Source organism: Cucumis melo, chromosome 3 (genome assembly GCF_025177605.1).
Source record: "Cucumis melo cultivar AY chromosome 3, USDA_Cmelo_AY_1.0, whole genome shotgun sequence".
In the NCBI taxonomy this organism is placed as follows: domain Eukaryota; kingdom Viridiplantae; phylum Streptophyta; class Magnoliopsida; order Cucurbitales; family Cucurbitaceae; genus Cucumis; species Cucumis melo.
In genome coordinates, this window is record NC_066859.1 from 9,780,291 (window position 1) to 9,796,062 (window position 15,772).

At 33.9% G+C, this 15,772-nt stretch overlaps 1 protein-coding gene across 1 annotated transcript; it reads left to right on the forward strand.

The window, feature by feature from the left end:
* Window positions 1-4,272: 4,272 nt before the first annotated feature.
* Window positions 4,273-5,129, forward strand: LOC127148658 (uncharacterized). Its single transcript, XM_051082854.1, has 2 exons — window positions 4,273-4,560; window positions 4,749-5,129. Exons 1-2 carry the CDS (start codon window positions 4,273-4,275, stop codon window positions 5,127-5,129), a joined length of 669 nt encoding a protein of 222 aa, XP_050938811.1.
* The last annotated feature ends 10,643 nt before the right edge of the window (window positions 5,130-15,772 follow it).

The following is a 15,772-nucleotide window of genomic DNA, read 5'->3' on the forward strand; positions in this document are numbered from 1 at the left end:
TAACGATAATTTACGTTGGACTACACGATCACTTACCATAATCAACATGATCATTTTTCATGATTAACACGATCGTTTAATTTTGAAGTCTTTTTCCCCATCGTTAAAAAAAACTACACGATTGTGTATCATGACCTAAATCGCATATTGTAGATTGTTCGTTTAGACTATAGTACACGATTGTCTTGAAGAAGATTACTCGAGCACGCGTGTGACCAATTAATCGTGTGTTGACTGGTGCATTTTTGGTATTTTTCATTGTGGGCCTGTGGGCCTTTTCTGCTTTTAGATTTTTTTCTATACAGTATAAAATATTTTACTGGTTTGTCATAGTTTTTAAAAAACTCTTTATTTCTTTTTATTTTTGGGGTAAACATTAAGGTTAGGCTTGCTATCCATCAGATTTGAGGTTGTTTAATGTTTTTTGGGTAAGCATTAAGGGTGTGTTTGGGCCTCGGGTTTTATGTTAAAAGGGGATTAGGAAAACCCTAATCCCCATATCACCTATATTCTCCTACATATAACTCGTCGACCGCCTCTTTTAACCCTACTAAATTCCCGCCAAAATCCTTCGTTCTCCCTGTGTTTTCCATTCCATTTTCCTCGCATTATCTTCCTATTTTTGTGCGATTATCTCGATTTTAGCTATCTCTTCTCCATTCCTCTTCAAGTTGATTTACATTTCATTTGTCCCTTTTTTGAACGATCTGTCCGTGTTGTTCGTGTTCTATTTTTTTGTCCTAATCTCGCCGAAACGCCTCTCATCCTCTCTATTTTGCATTTTGTTGATCGGTTGCGACGAACGTGCGTCACCTCCGAAACGCTTCTCATCCTCTCTATTTTGTGTTTCATTAATCGGTTGCCACGAACGTGCGTGACCTCCGAAACGCTTGTCATCCTCTCTCTATATTTCCATACCATTTCGTCTACTGAACAACCCTTGCCGCTCTCCACTCTTGTCAGTCGTATAACCAGTTTACTGCACTTTTTTTTTTTACTGAACAGATATGTTGTCATACATGCTACACTAAATCGGTGAAAGGAAGTCGAGTAGGAGCATGAGAGCATGGCAGGGGTTCTCGGTGTGCACCAAAGGTATGGTCAGACTATGATGAGTATTGTGGTGGTGTGTCTAATTTTATTTTTTCATGTTTCTTCTTATTTTGGGTCGATTATGCATTCCTTTTTCTATTGCCAGTGATGAGTTTAACTATATATTCACGATTCTGTTAATTTTTTTTAAATATTCGTTTCTGTACTTCTTTAACCATCACCACTCTCTGTTCTTGACGTCCATATGTGATCAATTGTTGGTCAATTATGCATATCTTTTTTCATTGGCAGTGATGAATTTAATGTTATGCATGATTCTGTTCACATTTTTTTAATGCTTGCTTTCTGAACTTCTTTAACCATCATCACTCTCTGTTCTTGACATCCATATGTGATCAATTTTCTTTTGCTTCCTCTGTGATCATTTATGTTGCAATCTGTCTTCTGAACATGGATTTCTTTTACAAGTTGTTCAATTTCAATTGTTGCCTACTGTGTACTTGTCTTGAAAAAAATGACGGGCTACTGTTTTTAGGGTTTGATTGCATTTCTGAAATCTCCTATTTTATGGGATTCTTGTTGGACTTAATTAATGGTTGTTGCCCTATTTATCACCATACTCCTTTTACTATATATTTGGACCTTCCTCCCTGCATTCCATGTCCGACCTTCTTCCCCTTTTGGTATACTTCCAGTCCCCTTTGATATGTTCATAAAACTTGTTTGGTCTACTTGCTTTCCATTATATTTGCCACTTTATCCACTGTTTTCAGTACTTTACAATTCAATCATTTTTAATCTAACTTTTAAAACCACACTGCATATATGTCTTATATGGTGAAAGATACAATTATTTCAACCCTTTTGTTTTGCCTTCTTTGTCACTGTCTGTAATTATTTACAATACACTGAGAAAGTACATTTGTTTTTTTCCTATTTTGAATGCTCCATTGCTCTTCGTTTGATGAATCTTTGCTATGTTCTTCAAATTTCTCCTACTTATCTGTTTTTTACAAAACATTTCTGGTTGTGGTACTTTGTTTTCTCCCTATGGCTTCTTTTTGTTGTTGTACTTTGTTTTCTCCCTATGGCTTTTTTTTTCCTCATGCATTGTCACAACAAATAAGTGTTATTTTCAATGGTCTATGTTTCTTTGCACACTGTGTTGTCACACTGACGATGGTTTTGTGAACATGTTGATCTCTATTTTATGTCTCTCTTTGGTTGCTTTTGTTTTACATATGATGTTATCGAGTCCACCGCACTAAATTCTAGCACAAATGTGTTTTTCTTGAACGTCTTTGAGGGAATTTATTAACTCTGAGGCAACTTTCTTTCCCATACATTATGTACTAACACATTCATTTTTTGTACGGTTCCATGGATTTGTAAGGTTTTGTTTCTGGTTAAGGTATGTTTCATTTGCATTTTTTCGTTTATTTTTTTACAATACATAATCTTTATGGGCACGCATATGTAATGACAATGTCATTGCTTGTCTAAATCTTCAGGTTGTTGTGCTTAAAACATTCGTAAACGAGGTACAACGGCTTTAAACCTCATTTCATTTATGAAGTTGATATATATGTGGTCTACTTAATTATTTTTGTAATGAATTCTTTTCTTTCGTTATTATTGATTGATGTTTCTTGTATTAAACGCTTCACATTATAGCTTATAAATCATATTTTTCTTACAATGTTAAGATATACTATTCTTTATTCATTTCTTTCCATACTATAGTTGCCACTGCCCGTGTGTATGAATAGCATATTCATTACTTAGCTACTGTTTTTAAAGTAACTAGTATCACATGTACCTATTAAGACTAAAAGCGTAATAACGTAACAAATTTTATCATACATCAAACTTAATTAACATTCTTATTTAAGAAAAGTTGATTGTATATACATAGGAATAATAATCACACAGTGAGCTATAGATAAGAAAATTGACATTATTATTTAAACAATATTATTCAGACATTAATGTATGTAACTTGGGTGGTATTAAGTAATGTTAAATGATAGTTTGGGTGGTATTAAGTAACCTACCGAGGACCAATGTTAAAATATATTATTTTATTTTTTACAAATAATTTGGGTGGTATTAGGTAATATTAAATGACAATAAAATTGAAATTAATTTTTTCAACTAACTTTATTTTATGTAAAATGTAGCCGGTTAGAAAATTACTAACTCCCTTAGTTAATTTACAAACATTTTACTTTACAAAAAATTACTTTAGAAACTCCTTAAATTACTTTAGAAGAAATTAATGGAAAATATATTTTACAAACTCCTCCAAATATTTTAGAAGCAAATTCCATTTATAAACCAATTTTACAAACTCTCTCAATTAATTTATAAAATGTTTGTATTTACAAACATATTGTATAAACTCCCACAATTAATGTAAAAAAAATGTATATTTATAAACATTATTATACAAACTTTTCCAATTAATTTGAAATTAAATAAATTTTGAAAACATATTTTACAAACTCTTCCAATTACCTTACAAACAAATTCCATTTATAAAGCTATTTTACAAACTCCCCTACATAATTTAGAAAACATTCATATTTATAAACATATTTTACAAACTCCCACAATTAATTTGTTAGATTGTATATTTATAAACACAATGGCACAAACTCCCCTAATTAATTTACAAACAAATAATATTTAAAAACATATTTTACAAACTCCATTTACTTTAAACACAAATTCCATTTATAAACATTTTACAAAGTACTCAAATTAATTTACAAACAAATTTATATTTATAAACAATTTTTACAAACTCCCCTCGTTACTTTAAACATATTTTATGACATGCACTAGTTAATTATAAACATATTTTACAACATGCACTGGTTAATTTATAAACAAATGTAAAATGCAACATATTACCAACATTTTTAAATTTAATTTCAAGTATTTCATTAGGCTAATAGCATTTGAATGTAACGCGTTTTTAGGATTCTTTTTGAACAGGTTGTAAATCTAGTATTTGTAATGGACGAACACGAATTTGCGTCACTTCTAAATGTGTTTATAACATCCCAACGTCAGTTACTACTAATGTCGAACCTGTTAAATAGCGACACGAAGAGGATAACACACATCCCTCATGACACTAGGCATAGAATTAGACAGTTAGCCTAATTCCGCATGATTCATGCCTCAAACCTAGTGTGTCGCCAAAGTACAAGAATGGATCGAAGATGTTTTGCCATTCTCTACTACCTACTAAGGACCATTGGTGGACTAACGTCGACCGAAGTCGTCAATGTTGAAGAGATGGTAGCAATGTTCCTCCACATTCTTGCGCACGACGTGAAAAACCGTGTCATTCAACGAGAGTTCATGCATTTGGGTGAGACAATTTCCCGTCATTTTCACATGGTTTTGTTGGCCATTATTCGACTTCATGACGAGCTTTTAAAAAAACCACAACCAGTGGCTAACGATTGCACAGATCAAAGATGGAGGTGGTTTGAGGTACACATTTGTCTATAACTTCGTACTTCCACCCCAATGACGTTTGATCTTGTCAATAATCATCATATATGCGTTGCAGAATTGCCTAGGTGCATTAGATGGAATGTACATTAGCTGCGACATTTTAATCGTGCAATGTGATGACAGGCTATTACTACCTAGTTGATGCCGGGTACCCAAATGCATAGGGTTTCCTCGCACCATATAGAGGCCAACGCTACCACTTGCAAGAATGGCATGGCGCTGAAAATGCACCTTCAACTTCAAAAAAGTTCTTCAATATGAAGCATTCTTCTGCTCGTAATGTAATCAAAAGAGCATTGGTTGTCTTGAAGGGTCAATGGGCGATACTACGGGAAAAGTCATACTACCCTGTAGAAGTCCAATGTCGCACAATACTCGCATGTTGTCTCCTCCACAACCTTATCAATAGAGAGATGACAATCTTTAATATAATGGACGACATAGATGAGGTTAATTTCACTCACGCGACTAGTGCTGCAGATGACATACATTACATAGAGACGTCCAATGAGTGGACTCGGTGGAGGGACGACCTTGCTGAATAAATATTTAGTGAATGGGAGTTGCGTAACCAGTAGAACAATTAAATATTCACTGTTCATTTTCATACTTAAGTAGTGCTTGCACTGGGTCTAATTTTGTCATAGGTTTTGGAATATATTTGTCTTCAATGTATTGATCACCAAACTTTTTAATGGCAAACTATTATTCAGTACGACTTGAATGTACTATGTATGTAATCGTAGGAAATTAATGAAACTAATATGTTTTCGCTTCATTTCTAACATGGCAAGTTCATCGAGACTACCTAAGCACAATTGGACTAAAGAGGAAGAGGCAGGTCTCGTCGAGTACCTCGTGGAGTTAGTCAATGCTGTGGGTGGAGGTCCGACAATGAGACGTTTTGGCCCAAATACCTAAATCAGCTGGCGAGAATGATGGCCTTCAAGATCCCAGGTTCTAACGTCCATGCTTCAATGATCGTTAGCTGAATAAAATTGTTGAAGAGAAAGTTTCATGCAATTGCGGAGATGCATGGCCCAACTTGCAGTGGTTTTGGGTGGAATGATGAACAAAATGCATTGTCGTAGAGAAAGAAGTCTTTGAAAATTGGGTCAAGGTGTGTTACTAGTCATTTGTGTGATTACTGTAGTATATTTCAAAAAAATGGACTAATAATTTATTATTGCACTTATACAGAGTCATCCGGCAGCCAAGGGCCTCCTTAATAAGTCATTTCCCCACTATAACGAACTGTCGTATGTGTTTGGCAAAGATCATGCAACGGGAGGCCGGACCAAGAGTTTTGCAGACGTTAGGTCAAACGATTCTACTAGGTACGAGGCATTTTCTGCTGATGTTGTGCCGGATATGGACGGCCAGCCTATATACATCAAGGATTAAACATGTGACCTAATGAATTGATGGGAACAAAAAATGCTCGGGTAAGGGAAGGTAGGTATGTTTCAAGCGGGTCTAAGCGAAAAAGTGGAGGACAGGTCGCAGACAGTGGGGACGTACTTCGCACTGCGATTGAGTATGGAAATGAACAACTTAACTGCATTGTTGAATGACCTGTCCTACAACATCAAGACGCAAGCCAAACACGTCAAGAGGTTGTCCGACAATTGGAGGCCATCCCTGAGCTGACATTGATGGATAGGTGTCGCTTAATGCGTATACTTATGTGTAACGTCGATGACATGAAAGCTTTCCTGGAGGTTCCCGACAATATGAAGTACCCGTACTGCAGCATCATTCTTCAATACAACCGATGATTAGTTTGTTTGTTGTATTTGTATTAGTGTTTTTTTCTTTTTTACTTGGACTATATGTTCTTCTTCTTACTTGTTTTGTCTTATTATCTAACAAACTTCTCTTTCTGTTCAAGCTTGGTTTGTATTTTCATTTCACTTTCCAAATGTAATGGTTTGATATTGTTGTATTATCGTATTAATGTACTGTTTTCGTTTAAGTTCTTTTTTACAATATTTCTAAATTGCGTACACATGGAAATAATTTGTTTAAATGCACTAATGAATTTACAGATTTACGAATTAATTTTGCACGACATAACATAAGAGAAGAAACAAAATTATTAAATGGAAATCAATATAACTATTTTAGAAAATAAATATTTTGTTACTCACAGGTACGTAAAAAAAATTCAAAAGTATATAAAAAAATATGTTTGGGTTATTCTAATTACATAATTGAATATTGATCATTTAAAAAAATATATTAAATTATATATTTTTATTCTTATATTAACATTCCTTATTTAAAAAAATATCATAAATCCAATTAACGTAATATTTGCCCCAAACAAGTTTTATAATAATATTACACTCATAACTCTTCCTCCAAACACAATTTATAATAAAACTACAATAATAATCCTTCCCCCAAACACATATTATAATAATGCTACAATAATAATCCTTTTCACAAACACATTATTATAACACTACTATAATAATCTCTTTCCCAAACACATAGTATCATAACACTACCTTTCATATTTCTTCCCCCAAACACATATTATAACAACACTACCAATAATAACACTTCCCCCAAACACATATTATCATAACACGAGGATTATCATAATCCTAGGATTATTATAATCCTTTTCCCCCATAACTCTTTCCCTCCCCCAAACACACCATAAGGTTTCATAACTCTTTTGGTTGGCTATTGTTGCTTAAATATAGGTTTATAAAATATTGAACTTACCTTGACACGCATCAGCAAACCACTCGTGCACTCGACCTCAATGTCGCGTGTTCGAACCTCACATGATGCAAAAGTTATTCGAAATTTTTCAGATCCATTCGCGTGCATTTCTTCCACCTCTCGTCATTCACCACGTTTCAACCAGCCATCCATTCGTTCGCCTGTCCTGGCTTTGAATCTCCCATCCTGCAAAAGAATCTTTATATAAAATTGATGGCAAAATAATAAAGAAACCGTAAAAACTCAAAAAGTTCTGTCTGATTTCTGAGTGTGCGTTCTTGAAGTCATGGTTTCGAACCTTGGCGATAGTTATTTCCTAATCTTTTCTATAAATACCTTTCATTTTTTAAAAACTTTCCCCATTCTATCATTTTTCTCCAAGCAATTTTTTTATCCAATAGAGGAGTAATTAAATTTTGAGGTAAGGGGCATCGGTTCTATCAATCTTTTGATGGTTTTTTTGTTAATTTCTTTTCAAGAGTTGTGTAATCTTTTTTGATTTCTCTCAAGAATCCCAATTTATTTTTCTGTATATTTTTCCAAATTAATTCATTGAATGTGACTCTTGAATATACCTCTTTGTATGCAATATACGATTCTTGAGAAATTAACGTTGAATTTTTGTTAGAATTCCTATCATAAATCTTGTTTCAATCGTAATTTCAATTCTTGAAATATAAAGTTGATTTTAGATTCTTAATTAGAATAACTTCAATTTTCATGCATGGTTGAATTACATCCTATTATTTTCTTGGCCAAATTAACCTTAATTGATTAAATTCAAATTATCAGTATGCAAAGTATAATTGTTTGTGAAAACTTGGAGTTAAAAGATTAATTGCAAGATTTCTTAGAAATTAATTGAAATCTTGCACTTAATTTCTTGAATAATTCTAACAATTAAAATTTAAATTGGTAATTATCAATCTTTCCCAATTCATGTTCTTGTAAAAAGACTCAACTCCTATCAATTTTGTGAGCAATTATGTGTTTAAAGAAGCAAATTCCATAATGCATGATTTGTTCATTCCTCGTTAATTAAGGTTTTGAATCTTGAACAATTGCTTGAGAATTTAAGCAAGTTAAATTTCCAAACAATTTAATCAAAAAACAATTTAAATCTCAAATTGTTTACTTTTTTGCCCCACGATAAAGATTGCATCTAATGCCCTTGCCTTTTTATCTCTTGAAAACTTTAAATCTAATTTTTGTTAGAATTGAATGAAATGGTCTTCAAATTTTCTTTTAACTCTTGTTGAACTTGTGTTCTTTAAATTCTTGCTTTATATTATTTATAGTTCCTCTTATCTACTAACAAATTTTCTATAGTTTTGATTTCAAGAAAGTAGCTATACATCAAAGTACTATCTTGGGTTCGACCCCTTCTTATTATACTACGGTAAATCACATCGAGTAGGAAAAAATATAAATAATTTTTAGGCGAAACGGTAAGAGCTCCATACCTTTCCATCTTCTTTAATTGCAAATTCTTAGCATAAAACGACCTTACTGAGCATAATTTTTTGCTACATATTTCGGTCCCTAACTAAGTCTAAGTCTAAACCACATGAATTATATTTGCCTTGGCCAACCGTAGTGGACCTTGGTTAGATATCTCAATGGATCTTGTGTTGGGATTACCTCGATCTAAAGGAGGGAAGGATAGTATTTTTTTTTTTTTTTTTTTGTAGTTAATAGGTTTAGCAAAATGATTCACTTTATTGCATGTAATAAAACTAATAATGCTAAACATGCGGCCGACTTTTTCTTTAAGGAGGTAGTTAAATTGCATGCACGACATTGTTAATGATAGAGATGTGAAATTCTCAAGTCACTTTTGGAAAGTACATTGGGGAGAACTTAGTACTAAGTTAGTTTACTCCACTACGTGCCATCCTCAAACTGATGGACAAACTCAGGTAGTCAATAGGACGACGATGACTATGCTTAGGGCTCTAATAGATAAAAATACCAAAACTTGGAAGGATTTTCTACCATTTATTGAGTTTGTATACAATAAGGTATTTCGTAGTGTGACTAAATGTTCATCGTTTGAGATTGTATATGGTTTTAATCCTTTAACACCTATTGACTCGTTCCTTTGCCTTCTAATGAGGTGGTGAATTTTCAAGCTGATGTGAAGATCACTACCATTATATTCGAGAGCTCCATACGAAGGTTAAAGAAAGAATTGAGAAGCAAAATGCCAAGGTAGCGGAGAAGGTGAACCAACATTGAAAGCTCATGATACTTATGGAGGGACATAGATTTTGCTTCACCTTTGAACGAAATGATTTCCATATCAATGATGTTAAACCTAAAAGGTGATGGACCTTTTCAAGTGATAAAAAAAATCAATGACAATGCCTACCAAATTGATCTTAAAAGATAAATATGGTGTGAGTGCTACTTTTAACGTTTATAACTTAACTCCATTTTGATACTAATAACGAGCTTGATTCGAGGACGAACCCTTCAAAAGAGGAAGAAAATGCCGTCGTGTTGCCATCGAGACCAATCACACATTTCAGAGCTAAGAAACTACAGTTAGCATTGAACTCTCACATTTAAGAGGAAATGCGCTCATTAGAAGATTCATGCAATAACAATTTATTAGAAGATTTATAATTGAAGTCAGTTGACACTACAGAATGAAAAAACCAATTAACCTTCGACATTGAGACTTCAAGACTACTTTACAAGGCATTGATTTGGATTTGAGGACGAATCCTTCAAAAGAAGAGGATCATATGAATTGACCAAGCATCAAATTATTAATTCAATTTTATTTAATACTTGTGATGTAATTTTAATATTTTCCACTTTTATCCTTTTTAATGACATTTAAGTAGGGCTAATTTAGTCTTTTTACTATACATTAGGGTTTTGCTTGGTTTGGTTTTGGGTTTGAATTTGGATATATGGGGTAGTAGATTTGTCATTTTAGTAATTCTATCGCAAACCTATCTTGGTAGAATCAATAGGTTATACCCATTCTCATTCGCTTAATATTGAGTTTGTTGTGTGTCATTGAGGTTTTATAACTGCGACTACGCTACGTGACAAGACATGAACCATTATCTTGCTACGTCTCTAGGTAAGGACCGTGTAATAAAAGGTACACCTTTTTTCAACGCACAACTACTTAATTTGCGTTGAGTACAAGGTTTCCCCTGGCTTGTCCAAGTGTAAGCGAAGCAAGAGGTTTTCTAGGCAAGCTAGGATCGAACACAAGGAATTTCTACCAAGCTTAGCTACTATGTCTACTTCTCATTCAAGCGGTATAAATATTTATACAGTACGATGTATATGTGTACTAATTCTATTATTTACAACACTAGAGGTTTTGTAGAACGTGGCATGAAATGACATGATGGTGGAAGATGAACTTGAAGGGATAAAAACCCTTTACAGCGGAAGAATTACAGAGACCTAATTTTAATTTGAACCTTAAAAAATACCAATACATTGGCAAAAATTACAAAAATAATTTCTATAGTTAAACATGCTTTGAAGAAAATACAGAGAAGAAGAACTTACTCTCGTTGACGACTCTGAATCTACCAAACACCAACTAGGGGCACCACCCCTTGGAAACCTACCTATTCTCTTATTGAGATTATTTGTGGGAACCAAATTGGATTGAAGGAATTTTTCTTTATAGAGAAAATTTTTCAGAGGAAATGGGAGAGTTTCATTGTTCGCAGAACTCACTTTCAATTTTTGTTACGCAAAAATTCCATCTTCTTCAGACGGAAGAAGTGGAAAGTTGAGAGAATAAATGGGAAGGTGGGAAAACCACCCACGTTTCTTATTAATTTAATAAATAAATATTAAATTAATATATATTAAAATAATTGATTAATTAATTAATTAATTAATTAAATCATATTTAATTTATATTTCATTTAAATCATATTTAATTTATATTTCATTTAAATCATATTTAAATGAATATCTCTCGCATAACCTATAGTTTTAATTTAATTAATTTAATTAAATCAAATTAAACTAAACTATTAATTAATTCTCCGATTAATTAATTTCAAAATTAAATATCTTATATTTAATTTAATCCAAAATTTGAATCATATTCAAATATAAATTTTTCTCATAACCTATAGTTTTAATATGTATCACATACACATTAAATTTTAACCTATAGTTTTAATATGAATCTAATTCACATTAAACTAATATTCGAACTAATTCAAATATTTTATTCTCTCGTAATTTAATTTTGAATCATATCCAAAATTAAATTTATATAATAAAGTCTAATTAAAATATAAACTTTATATTATAATGTATCAATATACATTATATTAATTCCCAAAGTAAATTTGAACATTTCAAATTACAACCAATATAAATAAATCTCATTACATTATGAGCTAGGAAGAGGACCTAATGGACCTAGAGATCAGAAACTGCAACGATATGAGATTAATTAGTTAAACTCATTAACCACATTAATCAATATTCGTTAACTGTGTGTACACTCCACTAAATACTCACATCTGAACTCTTCTCACTGTAGATATATTTCTGTGTCCACGAATATAAACCAATACCAGTAAGTTAGTCCTTCATAAGTGTTCGTAACACCAGCTGGGTCAAATTACCGTTTTACCCCTAGGTTACTTCTAGTCCTTAAATACCAGTGCTCCTCTAATGAACAACCTGTTTATGGTCCAACCATTAAACAGAAAACCCCTCTCGTGTCATAGAAAGGGTAGGGCCTTTTGTTCAAGTCCTGGAGACACTATTTAAGGTAACACTTATCTACTTACCCTAAAGGTGGGAAAGAGTGAATTCCATCTTGTGTGATTATGTTTCCAGCTCCTCACTCGATCTTGTCCCCAAAATGATAAGCATATTGAGTCGACAATCTGGCCGCTCTCACCCGTACAAATCAAAAGACAATCTCTCACAATCAGAAGTTCATAATACACTTAGGATTAAGACTAAGTTACTTAGGTATTCCTAATGAAATAGAAACTCAACTAGTTAACGGAGTTACATCTAGTGATTACTATTCTGTGGTCCGGTCTTATGCAAACTCATTGCATAGGATATCCTCACTCACATGTCGCATACATGAACGCATTGGATTAATGTGTTTGTATCAAATACAACGTAAGTCGTATCCATAGTGTTAACAGGATAAGGTACCCAACCTTAACCCTATACTATAGACCATTTAAGCTGATCTTGAACATTGATCCCCGTATGTCTCTACATACTATTCAAGACTCATCAAACAAATTAGGATGTTAGTTTATTGAATTTAGGTTATTAAGACAAAACTATTAATATAATCAATAACACTTATTGAAATTATAATAATAAAACACTTTATTAATAACGATTAATTGATTATATTTACTATCTACGAGTTTTATGACATAAAACCCAACAGAACTAACTTGTATCAAAGAAATGTGAAGAAGGGTTTTCACGTTGTAGGCCATGTGATTAAGTAATGCAGTAGTCCTTACTACTAAGATACGACACTCAACATAATACTTAGTAAAAAACACCATTCATGGATTCCTTGGAACTGCAAAATGTAATAAAATCGTCTTCGGACCCTATTTCAAATAAATTTCAAATTTTCAAAACATAGCTTATAAAGTCTCAAACAAAAAAATTAAACAATTACTCTAACCAAAACTTAAACTTGAAATTCTCAAAACAAAAACAACAAAAATCAATGAGCAGAAGCAATAAAACTGAACATCCCCCTATGGCCTTCACGCATCCTTCTTGCCCCTCACCGGTCTGCCTCGTACATTACCTTTACCTGAAAAAGTTAAACATAAAAGGGTGAGTATAAGATATACTCAGTAAGAGACCCGTTACTGGTCCCGCTAAGAAAAACAACGGTTAGCTTCCTAATAAGAGGTACCCTGCAACTTCTCATGATCCCGAGGGATACACATATCAATCCAATGGTCCTATCGAACCCACATATCAGTCTAGTGGTCTCTTCGGGTTCACATATCAATCTAGTTATCCCAAAGGATACACATATCAGTCTAGTGTTCTTGAAGAATACACAACGTGGGGTGATCCCGTAGAACACCGTACCTACAGAGACCAATTAACAGTTCTGACTCTTGGCATAATCAATCAGGCAGTCTAGGTTAGTCAACAGTAAATCAACTCATCAATATGCCTAGATTGCATAAAACATGCAAATACTACTCCAACAACATCCCAACCCAACAATAATTCTCAGTTACGAAAGGCAGTCAATTCCTCACCATAATATCTAGTCAACAGTACGACCCATCGATGATTAAAACAAATTTCACTTAGCAGTCAATTCAGAACATTCATTAATTACAATATTCGTATCAGTCATTACGTTTCAGTTCTAATTCAACTGCAGTAGTAGAGATCCCTTACCTCGAACTTAGTTAAATCCCTTGATCGAACTAAAGTCCAAAGGAACCAACCTGAACATGAGCAAGAAATCAATCGCGTTTGCAAGCAAATATCATTCACCCAAATATGACTTCCACAAACTTACGCAAACAGCGGAGACGTAAACCACACTTCAAGCTCAACGTGAACTCCAAAAACTCAAGCTTTACTCCTCTAATGACACTTTCAAAACCAACCATTTAGATTCAACATCAACACTAAAATAAATATTCATGAAGGTAGCCATAACTTACAACTTTCTTCTTACCTCAAAACCCACAATGCTAAAACGAGTCAGATTTGAAGTGATGATCGAAAAAGACGCACGATAGAAATAACGGCTGCAAGAAGAATAACGGCTAGATCGACTCAGGTCTATTACAGAAACGGTGTAGATGATGTAAGTAGGTGGCACGGCTGGCGACTTCGCAGACAGCGGTCGAAAACGACGCGACCCGCGGTGGCGTGCGGCGGTAGGACCCGACGGCGTACGGAGGAGAAGGAATCAGACGCTTGAGATTTTTGGACGACACCGCGGTTGAAGATGGAGACGATCCACGGTAAAGGCAGGGACGATCTGCAGTTGAAGACAGAGAAGACGATTGGGCTGCGAAGTGGTGGCTTGACGAAAGAGAAGAAATTGAAACGGGGGGAGGGGCTGTTGCGCGCAAGAGAGATGGAGAAAATGAAAACATTTAGTGTTATTTAAAAGAAAATAATATTTAATATAGTAATAGTAATAATAATAATAATAATAATAATATTACATAGTTTATATTATATTATCTTATATTATATTATTTTGTATTATATCATTATAAATCATTTTTTTCTTTTTCTTCTCCAAACTTAATTAATTTTCACCCAACAAATTGAGATAAAAAGAAATTAAGGGTAAAAGTGGTATGAATTTACCTCAAAAATTTGGGGCGTTACATTCTTCCCTCCTCAAGAAACTTTCGTCCTCAAAAGTTCTATTCCTCAAACAGCTCCAGATAACGAGCTCTCATGTCGTCTTCTCCCTCCCACGTAGCCTCCTCACCTCTGTGATTCTGCCATAAAACTTTGACTAATGGAATCTCTCTGTTTCTCAGCATCTTTACTTCTTTAACCAAAACCTTAATTGGTTGCTCTGCATAGCTCAAATTTTCATCAATCTCTAATGGCTCGTAATCCACTACATGAGATGGATCTGTCACGTACTTTCTTAACATCGAAACATGAAACATGTCATGAACAGCAGAAAGGGATGGTAGCAATGCTAAACGATACGCCACAGGGCCAATTCGTTCTAGAATCTCAAACGTTCCAACAAAACGAGGACTCAACTTTCCTTTCTTCAAATCGTAAAACACCTATCATAGGTGCCACTTTCAAGAACACTTTATCTCCCACCTTAAACTCAAGATCTTTCCGTCTCACATCAGCATAACTTTCCTGCCTACTCTGTGTTGCTTGCATATATGCTCTAATGTTATGTACTACTTCATTAGTAGACTAAACTAACTCAAGACCCATTAGTCTCTGCTCACCAACCTCATCCCAACAAACAGGGGATCTGCAACATTTGCCATATAAAGCCTCAAATAGTGTCATGCCAATGGTAGCCTGAAAACTGTTGTTATAAAAAAAAACTCCATCAAAGCTATACTGAAATCTACCCTCGTGCCAATGGTAGTCTCTGTGTTGTTTGACCATCAGTTTGAGGGTGAAAAGCTATATTGAAATCTACCCTCGTGCCCATGGTAGCCTAAAGTCTCTTCCAGAACTTGGAAGTGAAACAGGCATCTTTGTTAGAAATAATTGATATTGGCACCCCATGTAGTCTCACAATCTCAGTCAAGTATAACTGTGCATACTTACTAGCAGTATAAGTGGATTTCCCTGGGATGAAGTGTGCTAATTTCGTAAGTCTGTCAACAACAACCCAAATAACTGTAAACCCCTTCAGAGTTCTAGGCAATCCTGTAATGAAATCTATAGACACATTCTCCCACTTCTATTCTCGCACGCTCAGAGG

Excerpts from the sequence above, each read along its gene's own strand:
- LOC127148658 (XM_051082854.1), top strand. The coding sequence starts at position 4,273 with ATGGATCGAAGATGTTTTGCCATTCTCTACTACCTACTAAGGACCATT. Across the intron at positions 4,561-4,748 it reads AAAGATGGAGGTGGTTTGAG|GGTTTCCTCGCACCATATAG; the intron begins GTACACATTTGT and ends CCAAATGCATAG.